Source organism: Rhipicephalus sanguineus, chromosome 11 (genome assembly GCF_013339695.2).
Source record: "Rhipicephalus sanguineus isolate Rsan-2018 chromosome 11, BIME_Rsan_1.4, whole genome shotgun sequence".
NCBI lineage: Eukaryota > Metazoa > Arthropoda > Arachnida > Ixodida > Ixodidae > Rhipicephalus > Rhipicephalus sanguineus.
The window spans coordinates 61,272,757-61,291,337 of NC_051186.1; the positions used below are offsets into that span (position 1 = coordinate 61,272,757).

At 44.7% G+C, this 18,581-nt stretch overlaps 2 protein-coding genes across 2 annotated transcripts in view; both read right to left on the bottom strand.

The window, feature by feature from the left end:
* Positions 1-249: 249 nt before the first annotated feature.
* LOC119373496 (papilin) lies at positions 250-15,091 on the bottom strand. The gene is made up of 6 exons (XM_037643542.2): positions 14,881-15,091; positions 11,330-11,365; positions 10,172-10,354; positions 7,646-7,828; positions 4,162-4,341; positions 250-430 (listed from the first exon to the last, which is right to left on the bottom strand). Exons 1-6 carry the CDS (start codon positions 14,933-14,935, stop codon positions 375-377), a joined length of 693 nt encoding a protein of 230 aa, XP_037499470.1. The 5' UTR covers positions 14,936-15,091; the 3' UTR covers positions 250-374.
* A 432-nt stretch (positions 15,092-15,523) lies between these two features.
* Positions 15,524-18,581, bottom strand: part of LOC119373398 (tissue factor pathway inhibitor 2) — a 28,645-nt gene continuing 25,587 nt past the window's right edge. The window contains exon 6 of the mRNA XM_037643427.2: positions 15,524-15,567. Coding sequence (XP_037499355.2) covers positions 15,524-15,567 — 44 coding nt within the window. The remainder of the gene's footprint in view (positions 15,568-18,581) is intronic.

Genomic DNA, 18,581 nt, shown 5'->3' on the forward strand with positions numbered 1-18,581 from the left:
GCGGTGGTGATGAGTAGCTAGCCAGCTGTGAAGCCGATGGAGGAGAAAGTGTTGGACAACTTAAGACCCAAGAGGCAGTTCATCCGCGGCCTTTCACTAACAAAGGTTGTGTCTTAAACGGTTTCGCAACCCGTGTTGTGGCGGAGAGCCTCGACTGCCAACTCGCTCTGAAGCCACGGCCCTGAGCCCATACACTACAGTTGCAGTTCAACATGTTTGTTAGTTGTGCATGACAAATCATTCTAAAAATGCTACGAAAAGTTCGTTTTATTTAAAGCCTTCCATCAGAGTCATGCGGAAAATTGAGCAGGTTGAGGAGCAGGTTGAGGAACTTGTAAAGTTATCACGAACCAACGTATGACGAACATAACCGTCTACTCTGGACCTTGGTTTTCAGTTGCGTTATTGGAAACAGTTGTCGGCAGGTAGTCTGGAACATAAACGTAAAACGTCTGAGTGACACGAAAGTTTACTCTTTGTTAGGATACAGTTATGATCATTTTCACAAATACAATGTTTATCACAAACAACACTGATGGCTCCTGTATGCGGTTGAATAGCGTATCCGGATAGATCCTGTTTGGTCTATGTCCCTCGCATGTAAGCGAAATATATATTCTAGCTAAATATCTAAATGTGCAGTGTTTATGGTGGAGGGAGAGGCTGTGGCAGAAACGGAGCGTCCTACGGTCATTTTTTGAAGAATGGCTGAAAGCTGAGCATTTTAAGTGGGGTTCTTATTGCAACTTACAAATACTTTTGAAGCCGAAATGCACTCACGTTAAACAATGTTCACACGTGAGTCTTCTATGGAGGGCACGACTTCTCGGTTACGGAGGCTCAGACAGGGAACGCCAGCTAGAGCTAACGAAAACGGGAAGGAATGACTATCGCTACCGAACCATAGTCGTGATAGTTCGGTTAGCCGGTTAACATTTGTCACATCGTGAAAACGAGGAAGCAGCTGCAGAGCACTAATATTTGCTTGTGAGGGCTTGCGCAGCCTTGAGGGTCGTCCATTTGCCTTCTTCGTTATTCTCACCAATGTGAATTGTTTTAAACTGCGTGGTCACTTGTGGCATCACGTAATAATGCAAATTGCTCCATATAAGTGATCACTCAAACGATATTTTCATTGCATTGTGCATTACAGTGAAACAAGTAAAAATTTAGGCTATAGACGATTTTCCGCAGCTGGTTTATTAAATCAAACTAGATGGCGCCGCTGGCGCCACCGCACCGTGGCCGTCCCCCTACCGTGACCGTCTCCATGGCCATCCCCCTGCCGCGGCCTTTGGCAGCGCTGCTCGATATGTCTCCATCCGCGTCGCGTCGTCTGCTCGGCGTTCCCATAGCGTCTGCGCGCACACGAGTAAAAGCGAGCAGACGGCGCATACGGCAGCGCCGGAAAAGTAAACATGGCGGCACCTGTGGATGTAGTTTCCTTCCGCCTCGAATTTATCACGTCGTCGTCCTGCGCTGTGTGGCCCATAAGTTCAAAACCTACGCATTTATTTGCTTTATATTCGCGTCCTGAAGCTTCGAGAGCGATGTACTCGTCGGTATTTTGCAGTATTTCCAAGATTCATTCTCATATAGTCCGAGACAAGGCTTAGCAGGCATGGCTAAATAAACACAGCTGATCGCAATAATAAAGACAAAGCATACCTGACGTTTCTTCTCCAGCGTGAGCTGACGCAAAGCGATGGCCGATTTTGCCGTTTATTTATTGCTGTGAGGACAGTGGGCGAGTAGCAAGCGCGAGTTCGGATCGAAGCGGGGTGTCGCGTCTGCGTGGGTGCCGCCATGTTGGCTTGTAACCCCTGCTACTGGCGGTTGCTAATACAACAATTAAAGACATACACCATAAATACGGCGCAGAATAAACATATCCCTTATCGTTGTGGCGTGGTACGTACCAAACAAACGCAGATGTCTCAACGTTTTCAACTCTGAGGCGATTACATGTAGAACTATGTTTTGCTGCGCAAGCATGTGACTTGCTTACACCCTGCAGCAACCAGCTTGTGTAGTACGGCCACGGCCGCTTCGCTGGCACAATGCGTTGGCTGGGGCAAATGGCTGGGGGAAGGCCAGTTACGATCACGTGATCAAACATGGCAGCGCCCGTGCGCCGCTGCGGAAAATCGCCTACAAGAAAAGCAGTTCGACGTGATTACTTGTAGTTGTTGCAAGTACGCTGAAGTTGTAATCCCTTAAGCAGAAACTTGGCGCCCTTCATTTGTGGAGGGCCACGTGTTATTGTGTGTTTATTTTTACGTTTGCTACTGTAAAATATTTCACCTTGTTGCTTTTCACTACTCTCCGAGGGCTTATCGTGAATATTTCGTGTCACAATATTAATAGCTAACACGCAACGCCCTCGCGCGGCGCTGTTGCTTTGTGTGTTGTGGCGTCACGCCTGGGGACTGAAAGATGGGGACGCGGGAAAATAAAGAGTTAGTTCGTTTTGGGCTCTCGTAGCGCCATGTCTCATTGATCCCCATAGTAGAGAGCCATGAAGGCTCTCTACTATGGGGATCAAGAGTCGTGATTCCGAAAAAAATTGCTGGCCCAGGTACTTGGTGTGCTCCATGCGAGCCACCCGGGTATTGGAAAGAGCAAGATCATCGCCAGGAACCATGTCTGGTGGCCAGGCATTGACAATGACATTGTAACAGTGTGAAGGGCTGCGCTACGTGCCAGGCTCAACATTGAGCTGTCTAGCCAGTACAGCAGACACCCTGGCCTTTTCCACAGTGACCCTGGTTTAGGCTTCACATTGATTTCGGGGGACCATTTCTAGGGCATACATTCTTGGTTATAGTGGACGCCTTCTAGAAATGGACAGAAGTCTTCCCTGTGTCTTCCACATCAGCAGACGCTACCCTTTCTGCCTTGAGAATGGCATTCGCCCAGCACGCGTCCTCCCCGACATCATAATTTCGGACAATGGTCCTGCTTTTACCAGTGCACAGTACCTGGACTTCTTGACTCGACATGGAATACGCCGCATGCTGGTACCGCCGTATCACCCTGCGTCCAACGCTGCCGCAGAGCGAGCAGTACAGAGTGTCAAAAACAAACTGTCCCGGTTCAACTGTCAAACACAACTGTACCGGTTCTTATTCCACTACAGGACTACACCTCACGAAGTAACGGGCCGGCCATCATGCGAACTCCTGACAGGCAGAGACTTCAAGACGGCGTTGGATGTCTCGCGGCCAAGCCTGCAGACGTCGGTACTTCTGAGGCAACTTAAGCAGAAGCTGCATGCCGGCAGAGGATCCCGGCAGGCTCCGTCATTGCAACAAGGAGACAGCGTGTATCCGCGAAACTTGCGTCAGGGAGCACCATGGGTGCGGGCCAGTGTTGTGGACGTCACTCCGCCGTCGGCCCACGTCATTCTCGGTGATAGGTCTATATGGAACCGACACGGTGACCACTTGCGTCTTGCCCAGACAGGTCCACCAGCTACGTCTAAAACGGATGCGCTTCACCATGCTAGTGCTGAGGCCATAGCACAACGGGAACATCCTCCTCTCCTTGAATCAACTGTTCCAGACATGCCGGAGGAAGAGGCTGTCGAGCTGTCTACAAGTTCGCCTGAGAGGGGCTGTGCCATAAACACTGACGTTACCGCAAGCAACAGTGGTGTTCATGTGGGGAGTGACTCTTCCGTGGCTGCGCCTTGCACATCAATGTTGCGAAGCAGCAAAAGGTCGAGGAAACCAGTGCTTAGGTACTCCCTGTAGTTATTCCTCTTAAGAGGGGAGGAGTGTCACAATGTTAATAGCTAACACGCAGCACCCTCACGCGGCGCTGTTGCTTTGTGTGTTGTGTCGTCACGCCTAGGGACTGAAAGATGGGGACGCGGTAAAATAAAGAGTTCGTCTAGGGCTCTCGTAGCGCCATGTCTCATTTTGCTATCTAGTCTACGGCTACCTTCCGGCCATCTGTACTTGTATCACCTATATTTTGTAATGCTGGTGTTCGCAGTAAAAATGAGCCCCTAAGGTATGCCACGTCTGTGTGTTTTATATGCGTAATCGGTTGTTCTAAAAGTTGTGCTTGAAAAAAAAAACATTCTCGTGGAGCTTATTTCGTCTGGGAGAGTTTTGGTGAAATATTAAGGATTAGGAATAAACGTAACATACTTACAACTACACCTTTCCATGCACTTTGTGAATGACTTGAAGCCGTTCCTATTTTTGGCACATTTACCTTGAGCAAAACGAAAACACATGTTTCTACGTTGATCGAAGTACCAATGAAGCTTTTGGAGCAAGCACCGTTGCGGTACTGGTTTCTGGCTGCATACCGCTTTTGGTGTTTTGTTCGCTGAAAAAAAAAAACAGGAATGAGACGAACAATTATCTCTGAGTAAGTTTGAAAGGTGTATAGCGCATGAATAATTAGAAACACACGGTACTCTACTTGCCTAAGCCACGATGCTGTTGTGATGCATGGCACAATGGGGTATTTCGGAAAAATTATGACCACCTTGTGTTCTTGTAGACGCGCCTTAACTGAAGGTCATCTTCGAATCACCTCCAGTTTTCATCACAAGTTTGCTACCAAGCTGTGACCACGTACGGAACTAGTAGAGGAGACAATGCACGACCCTTAATTATTCGTGACACGAATGCAAATTGCAGATGTGATGCTTTCTTCCTTTTCGCTAGGATCTCACAGTTTCTACCTCATTGGTTTCGCTCAGTTTTGTTCCCATTCTGCTAAAAATCTCCTAATGGTTCGCAGCGACCACACCATGATTATCCTTAAATGTAACCTTGGTGCATTCAACTAGGTGAGCTCTCGCACTTGTTGGCACATGACTACAATGGAATAGGCCAATCACCTTATAAATGACACGAGCATATAGCAGAAGCTCAGGAGAAGATGGAAGCCTGAAGAGATGGAGTCGAACCAACATTTCGACAAATGGTCTTGCCTTCTTCAAGGCAGCAACTGCCTGGATGAAGACAAGACCACTTCTCGAACCATTGACTCCAGGGACATCCCCTGTACAATGATTTATCATCCCGAGCACACACGAATTTGTCTACCTTTATCCAAGGGCACGTGGAAATCGCAAACACAAACTGACCTCCATACTTGGCCACACATACTTGAGAGCATTTCTCAAAGTTCATGTTGTGGCACATAAGCCCTAGGGACAACCGCTGCAAGGGCAACGGTTCATGCACGGTTCGAAAATTGTAATCGAGCAGTTTGCAGGGCGAAGCTACAAAAAGTTGTGTGGCAATCGTTGCCCCATTCAGTTATTTGTAATCGAGAACATGCATGCGTAGTAATTTTCGTAGATTTGCGCATGCACTTGGTTTATATTTGAACCGAAGCGTCGAAAAAAGTCACAAATTTGTGTTTGTTCGTGCAGCACAAAGCGGAAATTCCGGGGAAGATGGAAGATTGAAAATATAAAAAAAAACCTTGAGAATCGGGCGTCGCCAGAGCCGGCGTAAAATTATAAAAATACTGCTAGAAATTTTAACGAGCGCTCAAGGAATGTATGATGAAAAAAGGGTTTGAATTGTGCTGTAGCGAAGGAGCTAAGTAATATTTTCAAGAGTAAAACTAATTTAAAAACCTTCTTATTTTTCTGAGCCGCCATAGCTTCAGAGGGCCAATGGGGGTCTTATTACAAGTGCGATTACATTTCGGCGCGAAAACTGCTCAGATCGCAGAAAGTTTCCTGTTTCTGATTCTAACCGTTATTCCAACTGTAGCGTTCTGTCTCGACAATTGCCATATCACTCCAACTTCCTTCGTAAATAAATGTTTCCGAATCTCCCATATTTCTAGGCAAAAACCAAATCTTTTCCGACGTTAATAGATATGCGTCACTGCATCGCCAGCCTCGCAGCCCGTACCCTCATTACATCACATGCCCAGTAGCCACGCAGTCTTTCGACTAAAGCCAAGAGCCTAGTTTATCGGTTTCCCTTTTTCGAACGCATTTTTCCAGCATGAGCTCCCCCGATATGTTTAGTCCGACCTTTCTGCTTGTCTTGGCTGCTCCACGTACAAGCGCGACCACTGTTAGAGGTAACACGGAGTGGGTGGCTGCACCCCGCGGAGCGCCACGACGGGCGCCGCGCGAAGTATTGCGGCGCAAGCGCAATCGATGGCAGAGGCGGAGTTAGCGGCGCGTCGTCTGCTACGGTTCCTCCAACTTCGCCGCAAGCGCTCTGGTAAAGCGCGCGCGCAATCTAGCTTTCACCGCTCGCGGCGAAGTGGTGGAAACCGTAACAGACGACGCGCAGCTAACTCCGCCTCTGGCATCGATTGCGCTTGCGCCGCAATACTTCGCGCGGCGCCCGTCGTGGCGCCCCGCGGCGTACAGCCACCCGCTTCGTGTTACCTCTACTAGTGGTCGCGCCTGTACATCTGGGAATGCACCCGTATGCAAAGAAGGTATAGCCCGTTAAATACATGCAGCAGCGAAGCATGAATCCGCAAAGGCAGTTGTTTGGTGGCATGGCGCTGAAACTTTGATAGCACTTCCTACAATATCTTTATGTGGCCGAACTTGTGGCCGGGAAACGGAAAGTCACGCTACAGCAATACACAATGTATACTGATAACGGCGAATTGAGCGTCGGCCGTCGATAAACTGATCATCACTGGAACGCGCCGGCTTTTATGTATCGTGCATCGAACTTTGGAGTGTTATCGCTGGTGCTTGTACAAGCTCTAGAATCAACTTCGCTATTCGCATTCTGCGCATAACATCAACGGAATAATTCAACCAGACGAGAAGCTCCTCAAGCATTGTGGAGTGGTCTGCGCCGAGCGTTGGTAACAGTCTTTGCGGGAGACATCCGAACACATCAAAATGAAGTTTATTAATTCTGCGCTTGTGTGTGTGTGCGTATGTGTTCCTGTTGTCGTCCCATCTTCAGCGCGCAGCTTAAAACCTTTTTGAAACAATAAACCGACTAGCCCAACAACATGCCTTGCTTTTAATGCAGGCTCTGATATTTTCAAACTCAGTAATTTTTCAAGCATAACTCGTTACTGGCCTCTATTTATTCATTCTCTTAAAACGTTCCTTGCAGAACTGACTAGTATATAATTGCATGCGTCAGTTTGGTCTCCGTACAGCATTTGGAAATTTCGTCGGGTAAAAACAACCATCATTATGTGGATATTCCTTGTAGCATCCCGGTTTGAGTTTGGTGCTTACTCCATTAATGGTTATCTATATTTGCACTACGTATAAATAAATAAATAAATAAATAAATAAATAAATAAATAAATAAATAAATAAATAAATAAATAAATAAATAAATAAAATTCTTTGAATCCAACTACTTGGTATTGTATATAACAAGACATTTATTGTCAATAGCACCCATTTATGTATAGTTCGGCATTGATTTTACCATTCTATTCCCAATGAAGTCACATTCAAACTTTTAGTGTCCAATTGGTGGCGCTTCTCACACTGCTAATTCATAGCTTCAAGCACCCAGTTGCTGAGTTTAACGCACCATGATAAACTATCATGAAAGGTAAAGAATAGTTGCGACCACGGGGACTTCAAATCTTACTTATTGATGTTATACTTAATGTCCCATTTCGTTTCCCGTTTGGCCACATGAGTTCGTGTGGTACTTACGCTGGCACACTTGTTGACACTGCAGTTCTGTCGAAAATTTGTTCGCACTTGCGGAACCCAAGGTGTAGTTGAATCTTCTGCAGCATGAGCATTTAATTTCAAAATACCAACCCAGCAGAAATGGGCTAGAGCTTACAAGTACTGGCGGTGTTAGGCAGACAATCTGCGCTGGTCCGACGGGATCTGAAAGTGCGGAGAAATGCGGTAATCCTATATGACAACGTCTGCAACATCACACAAAGCACAACGGTGTCAATAACTGCGGTTTCTAGTGCTTACTGCTCGTCAGACATGAGATAACGGTAATTTCAATTACTTTCTCTTGGCTCTGTTTTACGAAAGCGAAAGCAAAGTATTGTTGGTGGGGTTCTTTTCCACGCGCATAGTTGCCAAGAGCAGTGAGTTGTTTTGCCTGGGAGTCACTTCTCGTTTTACGTGTACTTTTGTTAACCTGCCTAAGCGTTCGGAGCAGATGTGTGTGCATGGACTATGTTTCTGACCTTATTCTAAATCTGACTCGTGATAGTCACGCAAAGACGACAAACTATCTTACTTGACCTCGAATTGTCAATACTCTGCGTGCACCCACGACAATAGCATTTATGGATTTTCATTTTTAGGTAAACATGAATCAGGCAAACATTGTGCTCGTCTATACGCGCAAATCCGCGTTTAATCACCATTCTTGTGGTTCCTTTCGTGCAATGTTGGTATATCTCTATTTCACTTATGCTGTTTTTAGGGGCGAAGCTCCTTAAGGCGGCACCCGTTCGTCCCTCGTAGTTGTCGTAGTCGTAGTGCGTAACCAGTCGTAACGCTAGTACCAGATCGTGACCTTCAAAGTGGTGCCGGTGGGAGATTTTTCCTGTGCGTTGTTGAACAATAAAAAATTCGCAGCGTGCGCGTTAACTAAAAGCCAAATTCTTCTGTCTCTCATTCCCCATTAGCAGCCATTGGCATGTTCCAGTAGGAAACGTTAGTAGAAGTAGAAGTGCAAGTGTTAGCTAAAAGCCGACTTCTTCTGTCTCTCATTCCCATTAGCAGCCATTGTTTACCTCCAAGGTAGTGCCTGGTGAGATTTCTCCTGTGCGTGATTAAACAATAAAAATTTTGTTCAAAACGCCCTTGATTGATGAAATAAACCAACGAAAGACGCCAGATGTTTTCTAAAAGGAAAACGAAAGAACGCCAGATGTTTCTAAAGCAAAACGAAAAGACGCCAGCTGCTTAACGAAAGACGCCAGATGTTTTCTAAAGCAATGGTTTTCTAAACAATGAAAATTCACAGCGTACATGTAAAATTAAAGGGAGCTGCAAGTCTTCATAACTCATCGAACCTTTAGTATAAACGCGCCCGATCTCACGTCGGTGATGATGTACTGGGCAGAATTCACGGAAGATTCACGGTTTACCGAAGAACCTCCGCAGCTTCGCCCACTCATCATCATTCACTCCGTGGATATGCTGTGATTTTTTTGCCACCGTCCTATTATAATGTTCACTGTGTTCCGTTATTTTGCTATTCATCTCCACCTTGTACGGACAAGTAGGTCTGCGTTTATTACATTCATATCATTCCTCTGCTGCGTAATGCATACAATACGGTAGTTCTTATCATAGCAACCGTAAAAGAGGAGGAGCAAATGCACGGAGATCAATCAGATCTGTGTACGGCATGCTGCCCTACACCGCAGGAAAGGAGCTAAAAGGATAAAAAGAAAGACAGGGAAGAAGGTACTATCAGGGTACACGTGATTTTTTTTATTATACTTTTACAATCGACCACTTATCCCGGTCTATTTTAAAAACAGTATCCAACCGTGAAATGTTGGGGAAGTACAAATAGGCAGCAAAAAAAAACCTCATTAAATACACCTGAACAAGCAATCAAGTTGCAAGAACAGAAAGATTCTAATCTAAAGATCGAATGAGATATGTTCTTGATCTTTGATATAAGAAACCATTAGAGTGAGCACTCGCTGCCTTGTATCCTTAGCAAGTAGAAATGCTTCCGTTTTTATCAGCGGGCGGGAAAGGACGTAGCTTGTAGTAAGTTAGGCTATATTGTGAAAAGTTTCTTAAATAATGCATAAAGGCAATGAGGCAGATTGTAAAGCAATCCTTTCTCACTTCGTGTCGTGGGCAACAGCAACCATAAATTGCCAGCTGAGCTTCACTGAAATTAGGGATTGTGCTTATGACATATTTAACTGCAGGAAATTATTGTTTTGAAGAAAAATTAGGGGAGACGCAACCGTCACGGTTGTTAGGAAATCGACATCATACACGGTAAGAGCACGTGTACGAATTTTTTGCTTGTTCTCATGCTCAAAGCGTTAACTAAAAAGTACAGAGTATGTTGAGAAGTCGATTATAAAGAGCTCTCGAGACGGTGGTGTGCAACAAGGTTAGCTGAAATCGTCATCAGTCATAATTAAGTGAGCCTTATGAATGTTTCCTTTAAATTAAAAATTTATAATTGGGAAATGTATTTCATCGATGAAAAGTTCTCATATTTACACTCACTGGCACAGGCTTGTTTGCAGTGCAATTCATTCCCGAAAAGGTTTTTTCCTGCGCCGCAAAGTGAGGGGTTGACTTTTGTGCACTTCTTGTGCTTATAATCATAATACCAAGCTTCGATCAAGGGAGTGCAGTATCCGAGGATAGGCAGCTTCAGACAAGTGCTCGGCGTTGGCAAGGGAGTAGCTGAAAACAATGCATGGCAGCCTTAGTTAGGTGTTTGCAATAGAGCTAGTCGTTTAGAAACAGTATATAAGTGATCGGCTCATCAATAGAACCGCTGTTATATCAATGCCTAATTTAGATGTTGTAAATAAACAGATGTTTGATTCCCTCTGTCATAGGAATCGGTATAACACGAAAGTGAAACGTGTCGTCACAGAAGTAGTTGATTGCTTCAGTGCATTGGTATATCAGTGCTTGTATAATGTCTATTGTTGTTTGGTAGATGTAGCACCGCCTGATGTGGACGCACTCATGTTGCCGCCTCGTGGCAGATCTCTGTACCGACGACTAACGCACATGATCATGATTCAAACCGTCCGGCAGCTGAAGTTCTTAACATATACGTGGAGACCGCATGTGGTGAATCCCGTGCAAATATCGCATCCACAAGCACGTAATAAACACTGATACTCGATATGCACTCCTCCAAAGCGTCAAGAAACGCGAAGAAAAAAGTGCAAATCAAATCTTCCCTACGTTTGCTGCTGTTCTATATGGTGTCGTAGCTCACGTCAATCAAAGTTCATTCATACTGGAGATGCGGCGAAAGGCGGGCTAGTTGGTACATAACTTAAAACTTGAAAAACAGCGAAAAGACAGGACGAAGGAAGTCCGTGTGTCACTTCCTTTGTCCTGTCTTTGCGCTGTGTTTTAGGTTTCATTCATACAGCCTTCTACTATTCCACCTTTACCTCTCATAAGCACTCATTTCAGTGCTGCTGCACCAATAGTTGGTCTAAATTTATTGAAAATTGTCAGGTATCATTTTTTGCGGTGTTATAACTTTCTATTTTAAAGGATCCTTGTTTCAGAGCAACCATTTCCTTTTTTTATTTGTGTTGTTTAGTTGAGAACAGTCTTTTTCCAATAATTTCTTTCGATTACAATTGTAGGTAGTGCGGAAAGATTGTGAAACGGTTAAGGAATCCAACATACGTTTTTTTGTTCTGCAATTCTTAAAACAGTTCCACCCTGCAATGAAATAAGAAAGTTTTAAGGACAATAACCCATAGACTATAAAGTACTATCTTGAGGTTTTACTAGAAACATTGCATGTAGTTTAGAGTCATTAGAGTTTAGAGCAATTATATAATAAAGCTCTACCCATTAAACATGAAAGCAGTGTCTTGCTGAAGCAGAATATCTAGAACGCAAGAACGCCTCTGAGAAATTCACAAAAGAAAAAAGCAACACGTGAAACTCCAACAGAAATGTCAACGACTGGTATTGCGAGTTGGAATGGGGATGTGTGTTAAAAAAAAATAGATTTCTTTTGTGCCCTGTGCGATGCACTCTGTAACCTGTAATTATTTCTCTAGTGAGTTTTCGCACCATGCACCTACCCTGCAAACATTTTAATTCATATATTAATGAGCCCTGATTCTCCGACGTTTTCTTGTTCATTTTACGACTAAAGTATTCCCCCTATTAAGCTTAATAAAGGGATATTTCAATTCATTGAGACTAATTTATTAGCCTGGCGGATCACTGAAGATGTCGTTAGCTGCGGCTACAGTAAATGTGTATGCATGGCAATTTATACATTATGCAATTACCACTACTGCACGTAATATGACTCCAATACAGCCGAGGCTCAGTTAACTCATTGGGTCTTCCTTTTGAGGATGTTACAGCCCAAGCGATCGACGACACTAAAAGCTAAGGAAAATATGTGATCTATGAAAGGTATTGTGTCATTTTGCTTGGAGCCAGGCCCGTAGACAGGAATTTTTTTTCGGGGGGGGGGCACTTGCTGAAAGGCTTGATTATTTGAGAAAAACGCCTATTTTCATTGTTTATTTTCGGTAAAACACCATGTATCATAAAAATTTCGGGGGGGGGGGGGGGGGCTCCCGACCCTTCTCCCCCCTTCCCTTGGCTACGGGCCTGCTTGGAGCACTTATACCAGCAATTCGAAATATTTAACCTTCTCAAGGAATGGGAGCCCTCTCAAATAGGCCCTCCAATACTTTTGCAAGTGATCATCGAATGGATTTATTAAATGGGTTTATTGCCTCCCCAATCAGCTGCAGCAATTTTTTTTACAATCCATCAAGTACAAGCGGAATTAAAGAGATATGTCGCACGCATAAACCACTTTCTCTCTCATTTCGTACCAGCGATCACGCTGAGATCAACGCAAGGGGGAGGGGGCGATGACAAGGCGGCAAGAAGCGACGTGCGTTCGTCAGAGCGCGTCACGAACTTGAGCACTTGTCTTTTTTTTTAACGCGCACCTTACTTTTAGTGTGATCCCGGGCGCGCTGGTGAGTTATTGTAATCCCTGCCCTAACCAGCGCAGCGCGGACATGTCGCGGCATCCAGCGGCGGCCGTGGTATCTATTGATTAACTTCAGCAGAGTGGCTTCCTGGGTGACTTGGTACAACACCATCGTATATAAATGAGCGCGGAAAACGAAGACAAGGAAAGAACCGCACGTTCACAGCGCGAACGTGTGGTCATTTCCTTGTCCCCTTCTTTCGCGCTAATTTCTACGATGATGCGTTAACGATGCAGCTCACGATGCCCAAGTCAACGAATGGTCGTGTGCTTTGTGCTTTTGGCGTGGTTGTTTTGGATTATAGCATCATCTGTCGAGAGAGAAGCAAGCTATATTTGGCTGACTTTGAAAATGAAATGCAATTTCCAGGTCGCTTGCTGCGCATTAATTACCCTCCTAAGTTGCGCTATAATGTTTAGCTGACATGGCCTCAGGAGCCTCGACTACCGATCGGCAGCGTTTTCGGACCATGCTCAAAAAAAGTCTTCCAGGGCTCCTTCAACATGTCATCCTCCTTGCAAAGATTCAAAGTTTTTAAGCACGTGTTGCACTGCTGCTCATCTGCGTCAGCCCTTTAATATTGTTTTCAAATTGCTATTGCTGCAAGGTGGATTCGAATCACGCTCGCTTGCTAGCGTCATCGTTCGTGTACGAATGTTTGTGAGGTCTACTTCTGAAAAGTTTATTAAGCTTATGAGGACGTTTAATGATTTCCTTGTCAAATACTTTGTCAACCAATGCACGACGTAGCTTATATCGTTTGCTTAAATTTTTTCATGGTTGTCGCGCTATCAGGAGTGAAGCAACGCAGCCTTAGGTCAACTTGAATCAATCGATACGTGTTTAAATGCATTGCAAATAATTTGTGAAATATCCATTTGAAGTAATATTGATTCCCAGTCAATAGCCTGTTCGCATATCACTCCAGTTTACATCGACCCAATAGCTTCGTCGGCGCACTCTACTGGTAGCCTCCACAACTAAATAATTATAATAATATCTAGTGTTTGGCGTCCCAAAACCACGATATGATTATTAGAGAAGCCGTAGTGGAGGGCTCTAGAACTTTTGACCACCTGGGGTTCTTTAACACGCACCCAAATCTAAGTACACGGGCCACAAACATTTTTGCCTCCATCAAAATCTCGCGACCTTGTGGTTAGCAGTCGAGCGCCATAACCACTAGACCACCATGGCTGGGCGGCCTCCACAACTCAATTCTCCATAACAATTACAACTCAACCCTTTATAAAATGTGGTATGGCATATGTTTAGGCAACTTTATCCACCCCCGTACAATGACCCCAAGATGCAACATGATTTTCCACATGCTGATTAAGTGCTTAGCACTTAATCACTTACTGACATAACAACTTAATCGCACGCGTTCGAGCGGGCTTGTGAAACATAGTATGCAGTGGATATATCTTCCCATTCACGAAGAAAAAAAAACATGTATTACTCTATCTCAGACACTTATCGCCATGCAGCCCAAGACAAAGAGTGCGTGCACAGTCACCAGTCAATAGACTTGCGATTAAGGCTACTGTGATGTAGCGTCACCACCGGAGAGTGCTAAGTCACAAGCGACAAGTGACGTGCAAGGCGTCGTCAAACTAGAGAGCCTAAAGGCGCGGTAGTCATACTGTCTGTCGGCAGGTGCCACTACAGTTTGCAAGGTACATATTTTCTCGTTGTCAGATAAAAATACGCTTTAGCGCCGCTGCAGATTGAATCCAGGCTGAATTACGGGCATCTTAGGGACACACCTTGTCAGATTTTAGACGGTCGTGGTTTTGCCCAACACAAGACACATCATAATCAGAGGACAACGTACGCGAGAGATGTCTACAGCATTCGCGCATACGCTTAACCGTCGCGGGAGTTGTACTATTTTCAGCTTTTCTTTGTGAAGACGAAAACACGAAATATATCGTTATAAACTCACAAAAGCCATTCAGCTGTCTAGAGTGATATATTACCATGGCGCAGCAGTTGCCATTTCTGTTCCTGCGTCGCTCTGGTTACGTGTGTGTGTTCTGCAACACGTATTGTATTTGCTATAGCTAGTTTTGCCTCGTAGTGCCTACAGCAAAGAAGCTTGTTAATTTTAGCGCATCCATGAGATATTTCTGACAGGTGAATGAATGCTACGCGAGTGTTGAACGATTATGTCAGTAGCTTAGTGGACGTGAAACAACCTACCATGTACATGCTGAGTGCAGAGAAGAAATACCAACATGCAGCTTATAACCCTCATTCCAGGTTGTCAGCTTCAATGCGTCGGTGTAATTGTCTTAGAAAAACATCACACAGCCTTTCAGGCAGACTTTTCTTGCGCTGTTATGGAAACAGCTTCTTGCATTGTTGACGTCGCAGCTTCTTACTTCGATCGGGTATTTTCTTTTTCAAACGTTCTCCTGTGTAATATGCAGATAAATTAACAAAGGTTTCGAGCAATTGACGCTTTAGTGCGGTGTATTAAAAATGCATATAAAATTAAAATTGTAACACTATTCCATCTTGCGGTAATTGATGCCAAATAATAATGAAATACTGAAACCCGCAGCTCCTAAACGGGACAAGAAGAGATACTGAACGCAGGTCAAACGCTGTCTCGGAAAAAGTCATCATTGTGAACGACCTCCCAACAAATTAACACGGAAACCCAAGCGCGCTTCGCATGAAAGCCACAAACGCGGTATACCATCAAGCATGCAGATTACAACACATTGCTAAAAAAGTGCTTGAAGTGCTTTTCTTTGCAGCAAAACATTGCATACGTGCCAATAATGCAGGCCATCTCATTCGCTTTAATACGGTCTGCTCTCATGATTTATCGGATAGCTCATTCCCACTCCTGCCCAGAACTGGAATGCCTGTCAGCATTGGCTGAAAGGCACAGTGGAGCAAAGCTTTAGCAGCAATAGACGAGCTTGATCATTGACGGATCGGCCAATTTGTCTGGTATAAATCGTTTCGCAAGCGAGTGGAATTGTGTGCATGCACAACGCCTACAGCTCATGTAACCTAAGACTTGGAATGTTTCTTTCCATGCGTCAGTTCATTCGGGGACCTCTAAATTTATTGGCATTACCCAGCCAGTTTACATGTCGCAGAAAAAAAAAAACAATAGTCACTTTGTTCCTTTCTGCCACGTTTAGAAAATTTTCGACACCATGCTCACAAATGGTGCCACATGAAGCCGTTAAAAGACTCAGGTTTCTCTTTGTCTTGCAGTTTCTGCAGGAGAATCTCGGTCAGACGTGTCAAATTCAAGCAGGGGAGACCCGCTGCCTGTGAGGTGCTTAATCTTACTATTCAAACTTTGCTGCGTCAAGTGAAAACTAGACTTCTCTAGCACCGATTCGAGGAATTGGAATGCGGTCGCTCGTTTTACCATACTATGCACTGATGCGCTTTACGGGCCCATGATAAGAGACGGTAGGCGTGCGAACACCGGCACATGAGATAAATCGGGACAACAAAACTTCTTTCTTCTGTCCCTGTTTGCTCGCGTACCGTCTTTTATCATGAAGAGCTAGCAACTAGCTACCCTTCCTGTCATGCAAATACTTCATAGGCTCCGCGTGCGTGTGAAGGTATCTTAGCCTTCAATTCAGCGCATAGAAATTTAATAATTACCTAAGTTTTACATGCCGAAACCACGATATCATTATGAGGGACGCCGTAGTGGATGGCTTCGGACATTTTGGCCTCCTGGTGCTCTTTATCGTGCTCGTAAATGTCAACACACGGGACTCTAGCATTTTCGCCTCCGTCGAAAATGCGGCCGCCGCGGCCAGCATTCGATCCCGTGACCTTCGGGTCGGCAGTCGAGCGCCATAAGTACTAGACCACCATCGCGGGTTAGCGCATGTAAAGGTAGGATTAGAGCAAGACAGGATTTTTTCATATGTTCTAGCGCAGTACATGCCGCTTGCATGACACAAATTCGGTATCTTTGAAATTGTGCACATTTCGGCATCGGTCAGCGCAGCATGAAAAGGTTGCTTCAGCAACCTATACTCTTCATTCAAACTTTTGAGAGAAGAAAAATTAAAAAGCACCTTTTATGTTATGACAATATTTGTTTGCCTAAGATAAATTTTAAGAACACTTGCCTTTCCTGTGCTGTATTTGTCCACGAGAGCACACCTTTTGCAAGAGAAGCTTTTTTCTTGTCGGTTCACAGGGCAGAAATTGTGTCTTCTTGCTCTCGCATGAGAAATTTTAGTTGCTCGCGAAGATAAAAGGTATTCTTTTCCAATAGCCACCTGTGCTTTTTTCATGTAGAGTAACAGAACCTAACATCTGTGCCGCGAGTTCTGTCCCCCCTCAGTAGAGGTAGAGGCATTATTACTACAGAGACTGCATGATATATTGCTGCATTTTATTTTATTTTTGATTATAGCGGATAAATGCTTAACCCCTTTCAAGTTATCAAACCTTATGATCGGCTATTCTTCGTATATGGTTTATGTCTTCGTTTTTAATTTTTAAACGAAGCTTTCATTTATGCGAAAAATCGTATGCGAAAAGTCGTATGCGAAAAATCCGGCACCGGCGAGCATACCGAAATGTTGCCCTCGAAGGTGCGGTGGTCACATGCGTATTTTTATGCTACATTTTTTCAATAATTGATGCTCTCTCGTTCGTGGGCTTGTCGGCGATCAGACGCTTCTGATTTGGAAATTTGATCCTTCATCTAAGTGGCTTGTCATTTCACGTTGTCACGTTCCATTGTTGCCTGGATATGAACGCATGACCGTCGTTGTTGCCTTTAGCAACGGTAGTATTGCGCTGCCATGCACGTGGATGAAGGTCCAATTCCCGGCATGGAGGAAGGAAACAATTAGGAGGGAGAATTTCGCAATGCGATAAAAAGAAAGAAAGAAAGAAAGAAAGAAAGAAAGAAAGAAAAAAAGAAGGAAAGAAAGAAAGAAAGAAAGAAGTAGGTCAAGCACGTAGACGCCAAGATTTGCTTTTCGCACTTTCCCGATAGGGAAAGGGCTTTTGAGTTTTTACCGCCTGTCCCTCGACCCCCTTTCTCTCCAACTCACTTTGACCTTCACTGTGACTAAAAGTGTTCGAAGTATGTACGTAGTAGTGCCGTAGTAGTGCTTTTTTTTTTCGAAGTACGTAGTAGTGGCTGGAATCGATCACTATTAAGAAAACGCCTACCATACCAAATATTTACGATGAATGGTACTTTATTATCTTTTCTACATGATAACATCCCTTTTCATTCTTCAAGACAAGGTTCCCGAGGCTGTCCAACACATAGTGGTTCAGCGTGGCGCCACTGCATGCTTCGTCCTGTTTGTCATGTTGCTTCTTTGTCTTCTCTGTATTCCATCATAGAAAATTTTACAGATAGGCTTTGCGTCCCAGCCTGAAGCAGGCACAATGAGACGAATGTACTTTAACCAAGCATGTACAGGTTAGCTTTACAGGAATCCCAGGTAAAGTCACCCACGAAAGTTGACGGCCCGCGCGAGCGAGCGGCCGACAGCCTCTTTTGTGTCATTTCCGTTACGTCCGCGGCTATCGACAGCAGCGCTGCGGCAAAGACGCATATCTTCCTTTATCGATGGCCTTTCTATTTTCTTTACCGGGCACAAATAATTTGTCTTTCGCTTCCTAATGCGATGCGCTCTTCAGCAGCCATGGCTATGCGTACTTCTGTCTTTACAGCAGTATATCATTATAACAGTTATCCGCCGCTGCCCATCGCGCGACCCGATTTACTCACCTGCAGACCACTCGAGGCGCGCGTTATTTTTGTGCTCATGCTAACAATGTAATTTCGTGACGATCTTTGTGGAGACGAAAGCTTTGCGTGAAGACGAAGAACGGTGCGCTGGGCGGTAGTGGATAACTGATATGCCAGAGAATAAGAAAAA

Bases quoted from the DNA above. Each gene is read 5' to 3' on its own strand.
- LOC119373496 (XM_037643542.2), bottom strand. From the start codon at position 14,935: ATGAGGGTTATAAGCTGCATGTTGGTATTTCTTCTCTGCACTCAGCAT. The intron at 11,366-14,880 runs GTAGGTTGTTTC...ATTTCATTGCAG, and splicing joins CTGCACTCAGCATGTACATG to GGTGGAACTGTTTTAAGAAT. The intron at 7,829-10,171 runs GTGAGTGTAAAT...CCGCACTTTCAG, and splicing joins CTGCAAACAAGCCTGTGCCA to ATCCCGTCGGACCAGCGCAG.